At 43.9% G+C, this 13,958-nt stretch overlaps 1 protein-coding gene across 5 annotated transcripts in view; it reads left to right on the top strand.

Annotated features, from left to right (window-relative positions):
- The window catches only part of ABCF1 (ATP binding cassette subfamily F member 1), a 39,244-nt gene extending 31,744 nt beyond the window's left edge, over window positions 1–7,500 (top strand). For all 5 annotated transcript variants that reach the window (XM_087954384.1, XM_087954381.1, XM_087954385.1 and 2 more), the window contains exons 21-28: window positions 183–354; window positions 2,399–2,473; window positions 3,879–3,949; window positions 4,187–4,219; window positions 5,183–5,351; window positions 5,782–5,846; window positions 6,022–6,094; window positions 6,977–7,500. In XM_087954384.1, coding sequence (XP_087810510.1) covers window positions 183–354; window positions 2,399–2,473; window positions 3,879–3,949; window positions 4,187–4,219; window positions 5,183–5,351; window positions 5,782–5,846; window positions 6,022–6,094; window positions 6,977–7,143 — 825 coding nt within the window. In that variant the 3' untranslated portion in view covers window positions 7,144–7,500. The remainder of the gene's footprint in view (window positions 1–182; window positions 355–2,398; window positions 2,474–3,878; window positions 3,950–4,186; window positions 4,220–5,182; window positions 5,352–5,781; window positions 5,847–6,021; window positions 6,095–6,976) is intronic.
- Window positions 7,501–13,958: the final 6,458 nt, after the last annotated feature.

Here is a 13,958-nt window from a genome sequence, read left to right as displayed (position 1 = left end):
AAATCTGCAGTCCTTCCCGTTTGGTGCCCTCAGGATCCCTGCCACGGTTTTCAGCACTGAAGAAAAAACATTCTTCTTTTTGGAAAAACGTGTTCCCGTGGCCCCTCTGTCTCCCCTCCTCCGCGCCCCAAAGAAAAGAAGGGCAGCCTGTTCCTCTTGTAACCTTGTCTTGCTTGGCCCAGGAAAAACAGACCAAGGAGGCCCTGACGCGGAAGCAGCAGAAATGCCGCAAGAAGAACCCGGATGAGGAATCCAACGAGGCCCCCGAGCTCCTGAAACGGCCCAGGGAATACACCGTGAAATTCACCTTTCCTGACCCACCGCCTCTTGCCCCACCCATTCTGGGCCTCCATGGTAGGGCTTCTCCTTTTGCAGGGCAAATTGTAAGGAAGGGGGTGCAGGGGAAGGATTAGGAGCCTGATTAGGATTTGGGAGGGAGGGGGGGGACACTTATCGATTGTTCTGAACTCTGCTTCCTCCTCTTCCAAGCATTAGAGAGGAGAGGAAGGGAAGTTGAATTTCTGGCTGTTGCTAAACTACAATTCCCAGTGTCCTTTGCTCTGACCAGGCTGGCTGAGGCATCTGAAGGAAAGGAATGCTTGACTTCTTGTGGGTTGAGCCCTTATACCTGGCAGCCATGTGGTTTAAGTTTTCCTGCCTTAAGTTTTTACTGATCCCAGACAGCAGGGACAGGATTTTGCCCGTGAACTGCTCATGGGTGGAGAAATAATTAGGGAGATTTACGCTGTCTCTTAGTTTCCCTGGTGGTAGAAAACTGGAGCAATAACAGAGTGTCTGCATGTACCAAGGCTTATGTCAGTAAGAGGAGCATATAGGTAGTCCCCGACTTACAATCATATTGGAGTCTGCTTATTATGGTCGCACGTCATGACAGTTGTAAAGTGGATCGCCCATGTGACTGACCTGGTTTTTCGACAGTTTTTATGATAGTCGTTAAGCGGAGACTGCGTTAGGCAAATTCATTGGATGCTATGGAGAGTTTTGCTGGAAACCTGGAAGTATAATAAACCAGTTTTCAGCCAAAGTAGTAGTTGTGGCCCGCTGGCGGAGCTGGCAGCAGAGTCGGACAGTGAGGAGGTTGGGGAGGAACATGGGCCAGTCCTGGTGGCTGAGGAAGGCTCGGATGTGGGCTCTGCATCAGAGGCAGAGATGGGGCCAGGGCAGGCTGGCAGTTACCAGCTTTCTTCAGAGTCGGACAGCAGTGAGGCAGGGGAGCAGCTGGAGCCGGTTCCCAGCCTGCGCATGTGCAGAACTGACAAAAGAAAAGAATAATTACGAACTAAGGGTTGACGTGGGAATAAAGCCACAGGTGCATGGTGAATGGCCCCTCCCATAGGGATTAAAAGGGGGGCAAAAGGGGAGGGGGCTTCTGCAGGAAACCGTTCATTCGTTGCAGCCGTGTGAAGATCTGTCTGCGCACCTCAGAGACTCCGTGCCGAGTCCTTCCTTGTCAGCACTGCGCTTCAGAATATTTACTTGGCAGCTCTCCAGGCTAGATGAGGCCTGCGTTCCTAATTACACCCTTGAAAGACTGTTTGCCAGGCTGAATGTGAACGCAAGAAATTCACCTTCGTTTAATAAACCTTCGTTTTGCCGGGACAAAGAGTCCGCTTAGTGCTTCTTGGGGAAGCCTAGGTCGGAACAGTTGTAAATAGCAGTCACATGGCTGTTGGCTATGGCCAACGTAAATGCAAGACAATGGTCACATGACTGGGGAGGGTGGGTGTCGGAAGTTATCACTTTGGTCGCGTAGGAATTAATGGGATGGGAGATCAGACACTACAGGATAGCAGTTGGTGTAGCCTCCTGGTTTAGTAAAGATTTCTTTTCCTGTGGCCTTCCCATCATGCTTGCAGCTAGTAGCCCTTGCCCAGAGGGAGGAGCTGCCTTCAAAATGACTGCCACACATACACACAGCATGCCAGAGGGATTTTTCAGGGGGGGGAAACGTTGGCGGTATCTTCAAGCGAGGGTGGCAAGTTTGCAGCACTTTTCAGAGCATAGGTTACCGATCTCTCTTTTAAGATTTCATTCTCTGCTAAGGATTTTGCTCCCGGAGCAGCTTGTATACAATCTGTGGGTCGGTTCAAAGCAAATCACAATCCTTTCTTTTGAGACTCTCAGTCCAGAACTCAGGATCAAAAGTGGGATGAGGGAGGATGAGCTAAAAAAAAAAATCCCAACAACCTCATTTCAAATTCTTAATTGTTCAAGTCAAAGCTCTGCTATTCTAACCAACTGGGCTAAGAACTGGTGTTTTTTGTTTTTTTTTCCAGACTATCTGTGACTTGCTGATGTTCTCTCGAAACTTTACTTTAGTGTTCCTGAGAAAACATTTCCCCCCCTTTTGATCCTTATCTCTTTGCTTCTCTTTTAGCTGTGGACTTCAGTTACGAAGGGCAGAAGCCCCTTTTCAAGAATTTGGACTTTGGAATTGACATGGAATCACGAAGTAAGTGATGTGGAAGGAGAAAAGGTAGAGTTTTCATGCTGACAAGACTTCTGCATACGTGTATCGTTGGCGTTTCTTTTTTTTTTAAAATTATTTTATTAATGGACAACAGAAAGAAAAATATTTAAAAACAATGAATGTGGTGCTTACATAACAAATAAGTAAAAAAATACAAATTAACATATATAACATATACACAAATATTAATCATCGTTAATACAGTTACTCCTTTCTTTTTTAAACCAGTGGTAAAACTTCTCCCAAATTTATCTTTTAACTCTTGAGTTACTCTATCCATTTCAGCGCACATCCAAATTTTCCTAATTATTTCCATCTCACCTGGCATGGCATATCATTGCCTTTCCATCTCTGGGCCAGGGCTAATCTCACAGCAGTGGTAACATGGATTATTAAGTATATTATCTCTTTGTTATATTTCCCCACGTTTCTTGATTTCTGAAAGGGAAATCCTCACAGGACTTTCTCCTTTTTAAAAATTTAAAAGTGCTGCATCTGGGAAAAGTCACTTCTCTCTCCTGCTTTTGATTTAGTCCTCAACTTTCCACCGCAAGCGAGCCCAAAATTTCCATTGCTAAAACAAAACAGTTGTTAAGCAAGTTTGTCCCGTTTTACAACCTTTCCTCCCACCATTGTTCAGTGAGTCACTGCAGTTGTTAAGTTAGTAACCCAGTTGTTAAGTGAATCTGGCTTCCCCTTTGAATTTACTTGTCACAAGGTTGCAAAGGGGGATTCGGTGACTCTGGGACTTCAACCATCTGTCAGCCATATACCACGCTGCCACACATACCCTGAGAAAGTGGGAGGAGGGTGATTTCAATTGAGTAGCTCTAAGTAGACAAAATAAAAATTCTTTTCTCAGTTCAAGGTTATTAAGTGTGGTGCAGCAAGGAAAAAAAGATCTTACACTGGGACAGATTGTGATTGGTCCATGTGATGTGATGATGGGGAAAAAGTGGGATGGATTGTAGTTTGGGACATTGTGGGAAGTCCGGGAAACTTTTAGTTCTGAGATTCCACAGATGTGCCAGGTGCTATTCTAATAAAGGTACTTTTGAGATTATGCTTGTCTCGGAGTTACTGATTGGAATGGAGGTTCCCTGGAACACTGACACCATCATAAATATCAGACAGTTGTCAAGCATCTGAATTTTGATCACATGACCACAGGGATGCTTCAACAGTCATAAGTGTGAAAAATGGCCATAAGTCACTTTTTTCAGTGCTGCTGTAACTTCAAATGGCCACTAAACGAATGATCGTAAATCTAGGGCTAACAGTATGGAAAGATGGCAGGGGGGGAAAATGTCACGATTCTTAAAAACTTTGTCTGCCTGGCACCATCTTGTTACTAATGATAATCCCTTCTCTTTTTCTTGCTTCTCAGTCTGTATCGTGGGCCCCAATGGGGTGGGGAAAAGTACACTATTATTGCTATTAACCGGGAAGCTTACACCGGTAAGTACCATCTGTTCAAACTTTGGCTCCTCTTGGTGTGGATTGTCCTCCCCTGAGATTTCCTTTTCTCTCTTTTGGGCCCTTTTTGACTGAGCCCTAGACGAGTGCAAGTGATTAGTGGGGGAAGATTTTAGGACGAGTCCGTGAAAAATGGCTTCTCTTTTAATCTGAGGGGATTGCAAGGGAAGAGAAAATCAAGGCAGTGTTAACTTCCTGTTTTTCTTGTCATCTTTCCAGACCAGAGGAGAAATGAGGAAAAACCACAGGCTAGTAAGTATCAATGAGATTTCAATTGGAAAGTGGTGGGAAGGCAGTGTACAATTTGAGGAGGATGGGGTGTGTGTGCTATATTGGAGTGGAAATCAGAGCTAGCAGTCAGGGTAGGAAGTCTTTAGTCATAGGAAGCTGTACACACATGGCAGTTGTAGCTTTGTGTTGGTATACTCTGCTTGGAGAGGGGATAGTTTGCTTGCAAGATATCCGATAAACCTTTTGGTCTTTCACGTATTAGTATCTCTGCATGCAGCTGCTTCTTCATAGCAATAGCACTTATATCAGTGGTGGGAATAAAAAAAATGTATTACCAGTTCTATGGGCATGGTTTGGTGGGTATGATGTGGCTTGGTGGGCATGACTTGGTGGGCATGGCAGGGGAAGGATACTGTAAAATCTCCATTCCCTCTCCACTCCTGGGGAAGGTTACTGCAAAATCCCATTCCCTCCCCACCCCACTAACCTGCTTTCCAGCTCCATTCTCCTCTGCAGGGCAACAAAAGAGGGCTCAGCCAGTCAGTTGGGTCTTGGGAGGCAGAGAATAGATGGGGCGGGACTAGCCAGAGGTGGTATTTGCCGGTTCTCCAAACTACTCAAAATTTCCACTACCAGTTCTCCAGAAATGGTCAAAACCTGCTGAATACCACCTCTGACTTATATACCGCTTTATAGTGCTTTCCAGCCCTCTCTAAGCGGTTTACAGAGTCAGCATACTTCCCCCAATAATTTGGGTCCTCCTTTTACCCACCTCTGAAGGAGGGAAGGCTGAGTCAACCTTGAGCCTGGTGAGATTTGATCTGACAAATTGTAGGCAGCTGGCTTGCAGGACTGCACTCTTAACTACAACGCCACCAAGACTCTTGATGATGTGATCTGAATGACGTGAGTGAAGCTTCCATGGCCGTTTGAGTGAGGTTTCACCCGATTTTCCTCTTTTTTTTTCCTCTCCCCTCCTGGTAGAAAGTTGGCTTCTTCAACCAGCAGTATGCCGATCAGCTGAACATGCAGGAAACGGCCACTGAATATCTTCAGCGCAATTTCAATCTGCCTTATCAAGATGCCCGTAAATGTTTGGGGCGGTTTGGTCTCGAGAGCCACGCTCACACCATCCAGATTTGCAAGCTGTCTGGTATGGGAGACATTTCTTGGGAGAAGGGAAGGGGTGGGCGGTGGAGGGTCAAGAGCTTCACAAGGAAGGATGAGGACTGCTAGCCGTAGCTTTCTTCATTTTGGTATGGTCCAAATGCGCTGGATAATAAACCGTAGCTACGCACACCTGGAGGGCATTAAATGTTGGAGTTTTAGTGATTAACAGTCCATCTATGTCATGAGCAAGACATAAGATGCAGGCTGTGGAAAGTTGGGTCAACGCTGACAGCCTTCAAAGGGGACTTGGGTTTTTAAGAAGCGGTGACCCCCACACCCTGTTTATCCTTCCAGATGACCTTTCAAATTCTGATAGGCGATTCTATCTGCATCAGTTTTGAGGAAGCTAGCATGTTTTTGCTAAGTTTCTAATTCCTCCTTTGGTTGTTGTTTTTTTCTCTCCCCATTACCAGGGGGACAAAAAGCTCGCGTAGTATTTGCTGAATTGGCTTGTAGAGAGCCAGACGTCCTTATTCTGGTGAGTTATATCTACAATCATCTATATTGAAGCCTGTGGCGTTTCCCCCCAGCAACCCCAAATCGTCACCTTGTCTCCTGCTGCACTAGCATGTTTCATAGGCTGTCAGCACCGTTATCCCACTGTGGAAGCTGAAGAGAAGTCCTTAAATGTCTCCTCATTCCCTTTCCCCCAGGATGAACCTACGAATAATCTGGATATTGAATCCATCGATGCCTTGGGAGATGCTATCAACGACTATAAAGGAGGTGAGTGAAAGCTTGTTGGCTCTGAATTCCGGTGGCAATAATACATGGATGGATACACCTCTGCTTGCTGTTCTATGCTGTCCACACAAACTGGATTGGTGGTAGAAGGAAGGGACCAGGCATTCCTAAAGTGACAGTGGGTTTGTCCTATCCTGTCCCATATCTTGCCTTTGTTATTGTAAATCAACTTTGCTCTATCCTATCACTTGACAGGATGGGAAAGACTTAAGGGCACCATCTTAGTACCTAAGAATGATAAAAGTTTCTGGTCAAGTCACTATGAATGCCAGAACTAATACGTTTGTAGGTCAGGGTTAACTGAATAATTTGTACATAAGCACAATTGAAGTAGCTATGCACAGCCATATTGGGCGTTGCTGCAGATCTGGAAGGCAGCAACCCCGACATAAACAGGGCTAAAACTTCACATTTTGAGGGGTTTTGAGGATTCTTAGTGATTCCTCAATCCCACTGTAAGTGTTAAAATACTTACGTTAACCATTCACTCCTCCAAGTCCCCAAGGAAGAAAAAAAAGTAAAGATAAGCCAGATTTTTAGGCTTGCTCGTTCTGATGGCCACCGAAGAAATGTTGATGGGCTGCATTTATTTTTTTTTTACACCTTCAACCTTGGATTTTTGATGTCTTAAGAAATAATTGCTTTTTAAACGATTAGATAAGTTTGGGGGAGCTTATATGGGAGGAAAAGAAACCCCCAGTTCGCCTGCCTCTGGCTTTAGTAACTGGAATTGCCACTTGGCAGATGTTCAGTTCCGAATGGCAATCTTTGGACAGCTCTTGAGGGCACCCAAGGAAGAACTGTGTATGTGTGTTTTTTAATGGGGGTTTGGAGGTCTTGCTTCACCCATCTTGTCTTTTCCAGCGGTGATCGTTGTCAGCCATGATGCTCGGCTTATCACGGAGACCAACTGCCATCTGTGGGTGGTGGAGGACCAGACAGTCAATCAAATTGACGGCGACTTTGAAGACTACAAGCGTGAAGTGCTGGAAGCCTTGGGTGAAGTCCTAGTCAATCGACCAAGGGAATGAGGCCGCGAGAAGCGGAGTCACCGGAACGTGCACAGCCATTTTTTCCAATGGAAACTCCGCCCTCTCAAATAGCAGGGCTTTATTTATGTGACACGGAGGGACAGATCTGAACGTATGCAAGGAATTAAAATCTGTTGATAAGTTTTAACTCTTCTTCCTTTTCCTCTCCCACTCGCATGGAAAGCGAACTTCTCCAAAGGTGATGGGTGGGTGTCCCATCATGCCTCCCATCCCCGAGCAGACATCTTGGAGGACCACTCTCGCTTGACAAATCTCTCTCCTTTCCTTCCACTATTTTTGGGAATAGTTGGAACACAACATGTAAACTTAATAAATTAAACTGTGGCCGGCACTCTTGTGGATGGAGTTCCCTGGGTTGTTGTTTTTTTATATTTTGGTCAATACAGGTAGTCGTCGACTTAACGACCACAATGGAACCCAACATTTTATTTGCTAAGCAAGACAGTTCAAGTGAATTTCGCCCCATCTTATGGCTTTCCTTGCCACAGTTGTTAAGTGATTCACTGCAATTATTAAGTTATTAACACGGTTGTTACGATATTGAATCTGCCTTCCCCGTTGACTTTGCTTGTCAGAAGGTGACAAATGGTGATCGCATGACACACACACACACACACACATCGGGACATGACAACCGTCATAAATATGAGTCACTTGCCAAGTGTCTGAATTTTGACCAGGTGACCATGAGGATGCTCTTAACGGTCATAAGTGTGGAAAAGGGTCATAAGTCACTTTTGCTATAGTGGCGAATATCTGTAGCTCTGGTGTAGGATGAGGGTGAAGGTTCGTTCTCCGAGCTTGTGGGTTGGTTTCCAAATGTTTCGTTACCAGGCTAGGTAACGTCTTCAGCGGAATTGAGGTCATGTCAGTGTCGTTGTGCTTCTGTTTATAAGGGCTTCAGGAGTGGGGTGTCAAGTAAGGGTCTTATAACACAGGGGTCTCCAACCTTGGCAACTTTAAGTCTGGTGGAATTCTGGGAGTTGAAGTCCACCAGACTTAAAGTTGCCAAAGTTGGAGACTCCTGTTGTGACAGGTCTTGAGGGAATAGAAGAGAAACTTACCAAATTTGCAGATGATACTAAGCTGGCAGGAATAGCTAACACCCAAGAAGATAGGCTCAAGATCCACATGGATCTTGACAGACTACAACACTGGGATGTATGATCTAACAAAATGAAATTCAATGTAGAGAAAAGTAAAGTCCTACACTTAGGCAAGAAAAACCAAAAGTACACATATAGACTAGGTAAAACCAGGCTCAATAGCAGTAACTGTGAGAGGGATCTTGGAGTCTTAGTGGACAACCAGCTAAATATGAGCCAGCAGTGTGGAGCAGCAGCCAAAAAAGCTAATGCAATCCTAAGTTCCATTAACAGAGGGATACAATCGAGATCAAGGGAAGTACTAAAACCACTCTATAAAGCCTTAGTAAGACCACACCTAGAGTACTGCATCCAGTTTTGGTCACCACATTATAAAAAAGATGTTGAGACTCTAGAAAAAGTGCAGAGAAGAGCAACCAGGATGATTAGGGGACTGGAGGCTAAAACATACAGGAACTGGGCTTGGCTAGTCTAGGGAAGAGAAGGACCAGGGGAGACATGGTAGCAGTCTTCCAATATTTGAGGGTCTGCCACAGAGAGGAAGTGGTCAATCTATTTTCTAATCTAAAGCACCCGAAGGCCAGACAAGGAACAATGGATGAAAACTGAAGAAGGAGAGATTTAAACCTAGAAATAAGGATAAACTTTCTGACAGAACAATCAACCAATGGAACAGCTTTGCCTTCAGAAGTTGTGGGAGCACCATCACTTGAGGCTTTCAAGAAGAGATTGGACTGCCATCTGTCAGAAATGGTGTAAGATCTCATGCTTGGGCAGGGGGTTGGACTAGATGACCTACAAGGTCCCTTCCAACTCTGATTATCTGTTATCTGTGGGTCTTGTGATAAGGAGATTACCTCAGGGTCATTGGGAGGTGAACTGCTGGTGTGTGTGAGTGGGGGAGGAGTGGAATTGCATGAATTGGTTGAAGGCCGATGCCTTCTCTGGTTGGTAAACTCCGTTGTAACTTGAAACGATTACTAAACGAAGGGATGTGAGTCGAGATCTATCTCTTCAGGTTGCACTTTTTGGTGTGTATTGTGTTTAGTCACAAATAAATTTGCGGAGAAAGCAAACGAAGCTCACAACATTCAGTACTCTACCTCAAGGGATGTTCTTTTCCTTCAGCTGGGAGAAACCAAGAGGACAGTGAGAATGCGTTTGCCTATACTAGAGATTGTGGATTATCCACTTCTGCAGCTTTCGGAGAAAATAGGACAGTCCCCTCTCAAGAATTGTTTAATGCACTTTCTTGTGGATTGTAGAAGGTTGGATTAAATGATCCTTGTGATCCCTTCCAACACCACGATTCTTTGGTTCTGAGCCCACTTGGCAAGACCAATGGGGAAAAATGATCATAGCAATATTTTCAACTGTCCCCTTATCCTGAGAAACTCCTAACTTGGCAGTAGTCTAAGTTATAAAGGATAGGCAGTCCCTTCCTTCTTGATCTGTTGTACAACTCCCATTGTTCCTCCTGATTGATCCGAAAGGTGCTTTTTCAAGAGGCAACCAGTTCTGTTGGCATGGCATGGCTTGGTGGGCGTGGCAGGGGAAGGATACTGCAAAATCCCATTCCCTCTCTACCCCACTAACCTGCTTTCCAGCTCCGTTCTCCTGTGCAGGGCAACGAAAGAAGACCCAGCCGATCAGCTGGGACTCGGGAGGCAGAGAATAGATGGGGCGGGGCCAGTCAGAGGTGGTATTTACCAATTCTCCAAACTACTCAAAATTTCCGCTACCGGTTCTCCAAAACTGGTCAGAACCTGCTGAATGCCACCTCTGAACTGGACTGTTTTGTTTTTTCTTTGAAGACGCTTCCCTTCTCATCCAAGAAGCTTCTTCAGCTCTGACTAGATGGTGAGGAATGGAAGGATTCTTCCATCCCCCACCGTTCAGTTAAAGCTGAAGAAGCTTCTTGGATGAGAAGCGAAGCATCTTCAAAGAAAAAACAGAAAGTCCAGTTGCCTCTTGAACCAGGAACCTTAAATGGGTTTACTTCTTTTCAAGCTACACGCTTATCTTGAATCTTGCTGAAGGTTAAACAGGTGTACTCACTGTGTATGTCAACACTTGTTGACATACAAACGTTGCTGATTTTCAGTTTAATCTTCTTTTTGAACTTCAGTATTTACGTCATATCTCTTCCAATCCCATGGATACCCCAATAGGGTTCAACCCAAAGCAGTTCATAGGTTTTTTTTTAATGACATACTCCACTAGGGCCACACTACACAATTTCACCACAGTCATCCTCAAGATGCTCCCCAGATAGCAATAAGAAATAACTTGGATTGCTGTTGCTTTTACACATAAAGCAGAAATGCTTCTTAAGGTCTTTTTCACTTGCAATTTGGTTTGATCTTAAAAATAGGAGTTAGAAATCCCAGAGAAATTCAAACAATTTCTTAAGTAAGAACCAATCAACCAATGGTACAGCTCAATCAACCAATGGAAGAGAAGTTGCCTTCGGAAGTTGTGAGAGCTTCATCACTTGAGACTTTCAAGAAGAGATTGGACTGCCATTGGTCAGAAATGGTGTAGGGTCTCCTGCTTGGGTGGCGTGTTGGACTAGATGACCTACAAGGTCCCTTCCAACTCTGTTAATCTAATCTAATCTAAATGCTCTCTGAATGTGTTTAAGGCCATCATCCAACATGGTAAAGTAAATCAGAACCAAAGTAGCCTGTACAAAACCCCTGTTATGATCCACATAGCAGTGAGCTTGGGTCAAATGCATTTTCCACAAAGAAAATAGGTTTCAAAAATGATACTTTTTATGACATAAAAATCTTTTTCCATGTGGTATTAAGTCTTTAGAATTTGAATCAGAATCTATTGCGATGACCTGCCAACTCCAATGATGTGGAGGAAATAGATGGGTGTATATGGATCAAGATACAATATTCAGAGAATGGATGTTTTTAGGTAAGTTATAAGAGAAAAAAATATGTACAGCAAGAGGTCTTTGAAATTCCAAGATCCAAGCTCTTTTCCTCTGTTTTCTCTTTATTAAATTGTACATACTGAATTCATCCTCCAATATTATACAGATACTAACATTGTTACCATTTGAATTACAAGTAAGCAATATATAATTCATAACACAAAGTAAAATTAAACAAATATCCAGGTTTTTGTATCATCAACAAAATTTCCCCAGGTTATTTAAAATTTCCTCCTTTGCTGCAGGATAAAGATTGACTTCCTTGTTGACATACAAACATTGTAATTAGCAAATTGAATGGATTTAGTCTTCTGATATTACATAGTAATTTGTTGGCTTGCCCACTCCTGGAGAAGCAGGGTCTTGAGCAATACCAGTATGTACTAAGGATGTTCCTTCCGCATGTGCCCAGATGCACAACACAGATTTGATTGGAGGCCACTGTATCGGGGTGAACAGCCCCCTATTACTGTACTTTAAAAAATCAATAAATAGCTTTCTTGAAACCCACACCATTACCCAGAATACGTAGTGCAAAAAGGAGTAGGCATACACCATGTTTTTACCTCAGTCTTGTATTTACATTTTAGCCTTTGCAGCCTTTAGCCTTGTGATTTGTTATTGAAACTCTCTTAGAGAATCTAGATCAGGGATCCCCAACCTTTCACGGCCTGCCCGGTTCCGCGTCAGCTGGGCGCCGCATGCCCGGTTCCGGCGTCAGCTGGGCGCCGCCATCTTTTTTTTGAAAAATCACTTCCGGTGGCGTCACCAGAAGTGATTTTTCGTCAAAAAATGGCACCAGCGCTTCTGGTGAGCTTTTCGGGTAGAAATGGCTTTCTACCCGAAAAGCTCACCCAGCGCTGGCGCCGCCATCTTTTTGACGAAAAATTGCTTTTTTACCAAAAAGATGGCGGTGCCCAGCAACCAGCGGCCGGTAAGGCTTGTTCCGCCCGGCACCGGTCCGCGGACCGGTTGGGGACCCCTGATCTAGATCTTGCATTTCCTTCCACCCTCGACTGAAAGTAAAATGTGACCCTTTATTTCCTGTTTACTTAATTCTGTGATGAATTTCTAGCTTTTGACCATTTGTATCAATACAAGAGAGAAAAACATACCGACCCTGGATTAATTCTCGTGCAGATATACAGATGAGCTTCACCTAAGTATTTAATTCAATAAAGGTTTCAATATTGCTGCAGACGGCCATCTCTAGATCAAATCCCAAGGCTGCTTGAGAATTCCCAGGGCATGCTAAGATACTACCCCTAACCATCTGCACACAGTAATCACCCTCAAATCCATCCTGCATACAAGAAGTGTTTTATGACACTGGCCTACCTCACAGGACATGCTGTTATAATGTTCACTTTAGGCTTAATCTGTCAGGTGGCCTAATCACTGTGGTTTTAAGCAACCTCAATTTCATGGTAGTTTTTGTAGCAAACCATGACTTAATATATGCAGAATCCCTGCCATTATAATGAGGAAGGAATGAGCAAGGAAACAGTATGTTTACTACAAGGGGGAAAGATAATTGAGCAACAGGTTAAATAGCATACTTTATGCTTGGAAGTAGCTACCTTTTAAATCAGCCTCTTTGCACCCTGTAGATTATTTCTTTTTGTATGTCACTGTTACAGTGACTTTGGGGGGGGCGGTTTATGTAGTTTTAAGGCAGATATAATGGCTTTCCTGATAGAGGGGTTTATAAATGTACTCCGGGCAAAAGTAAAGCAGCTTAGTGTCATCTTAACAACTGCTGACCCAGATCCTTTATATGAACCTACTCTTGATCCCGCTTTTATTTTTCGCAAGAGTGATCCCTCTGTGGAAGAGAAACAAAATTCTGCCCAAAGATTAATCAGGATATTAACCATGGCTAAAACCATAGAGCCAGTCATGACAAGGACACCTCCTACTCCAGGTGTATTTCCTTGGTTACTTCTTTAAAGACTGGTGGACACAGTACTTACTCCTTGCAGATTCTAAGTCAAGAATCTTCAAACTTGGCAAACTTTAAGACTTGTGGACTTCAACTCCCAGAATTCCTGAGCTAACATGACTGGAGAAGGAATTCTGGGCGTTGAAGTCCACAAATCTTAAACTTGCCAAGTTTGAAGACCCCTGTTCTAAGAGAATATTTAGCCTCCCTGCTTTTATAGTGTGAACTATCCTGCCTTAAGGCTATTCTGTAGAGCGTTTCAGCCTCCAATTGGCTGTTATGATCTCCACCCACCTGAAGTTGTGAAAGTGCTAGGGCCAATGCACTACACATTGTTGTGTGGTTAAGGAACTTCAACTGTCAAAATTCTTAATCTGTCTTCCACACCTTCTAAGTCACCATTTGGATATCAATTCCAAGATCACTTAAAACAGAGCTGAGCAAAGAATCTAACTGTATTCGTAAGAAATTCTTGTGCGAGGCGTAGTTGACCTTAAGAGCTGGAGACATGGTACTGTTTTCAACAAGCTCATTAGAAATGTATTTTATTATTAAATTGATAGGCCACCCATCTCACCCTTAAAACAGCTAGCGTTATACTAAGTCAAAGTTATATTTTGGCCCTCAGTGCTTTTCCTGTGAAAAACGGCAATGGCTGTGGAAGATAAACATGGCTAACTCACCTTCTCCAAGGAGGCAGCTCAATAAAAGGCAAGTGTTCTGAGGGGAATACTACTTAAACTTGAGATAATCTGAAGCATAGTAGCATGAAAAAGCTAGAAAAGCTTAGTTACCGTTA

This window comes from Notechis scutatus, chromosome 2 (assembly GCF_049901735.1).
Source record: "Notechis scutatus isolate UNSWTSFEM ecotype Mainland chromosome 2, rNotScu1.2, whole genome shotgun sequence".
Classification (NCBI taxonomy): domain Eukaryota; kingdom Metazoa; phylum Chordata; class Lepidosauria; order Squamata; family Elapidae; genus Notechis; species Notechis scutatus.
This window is presented reverse-complemented; position numbering and strand designations above follow the sequence as displayed.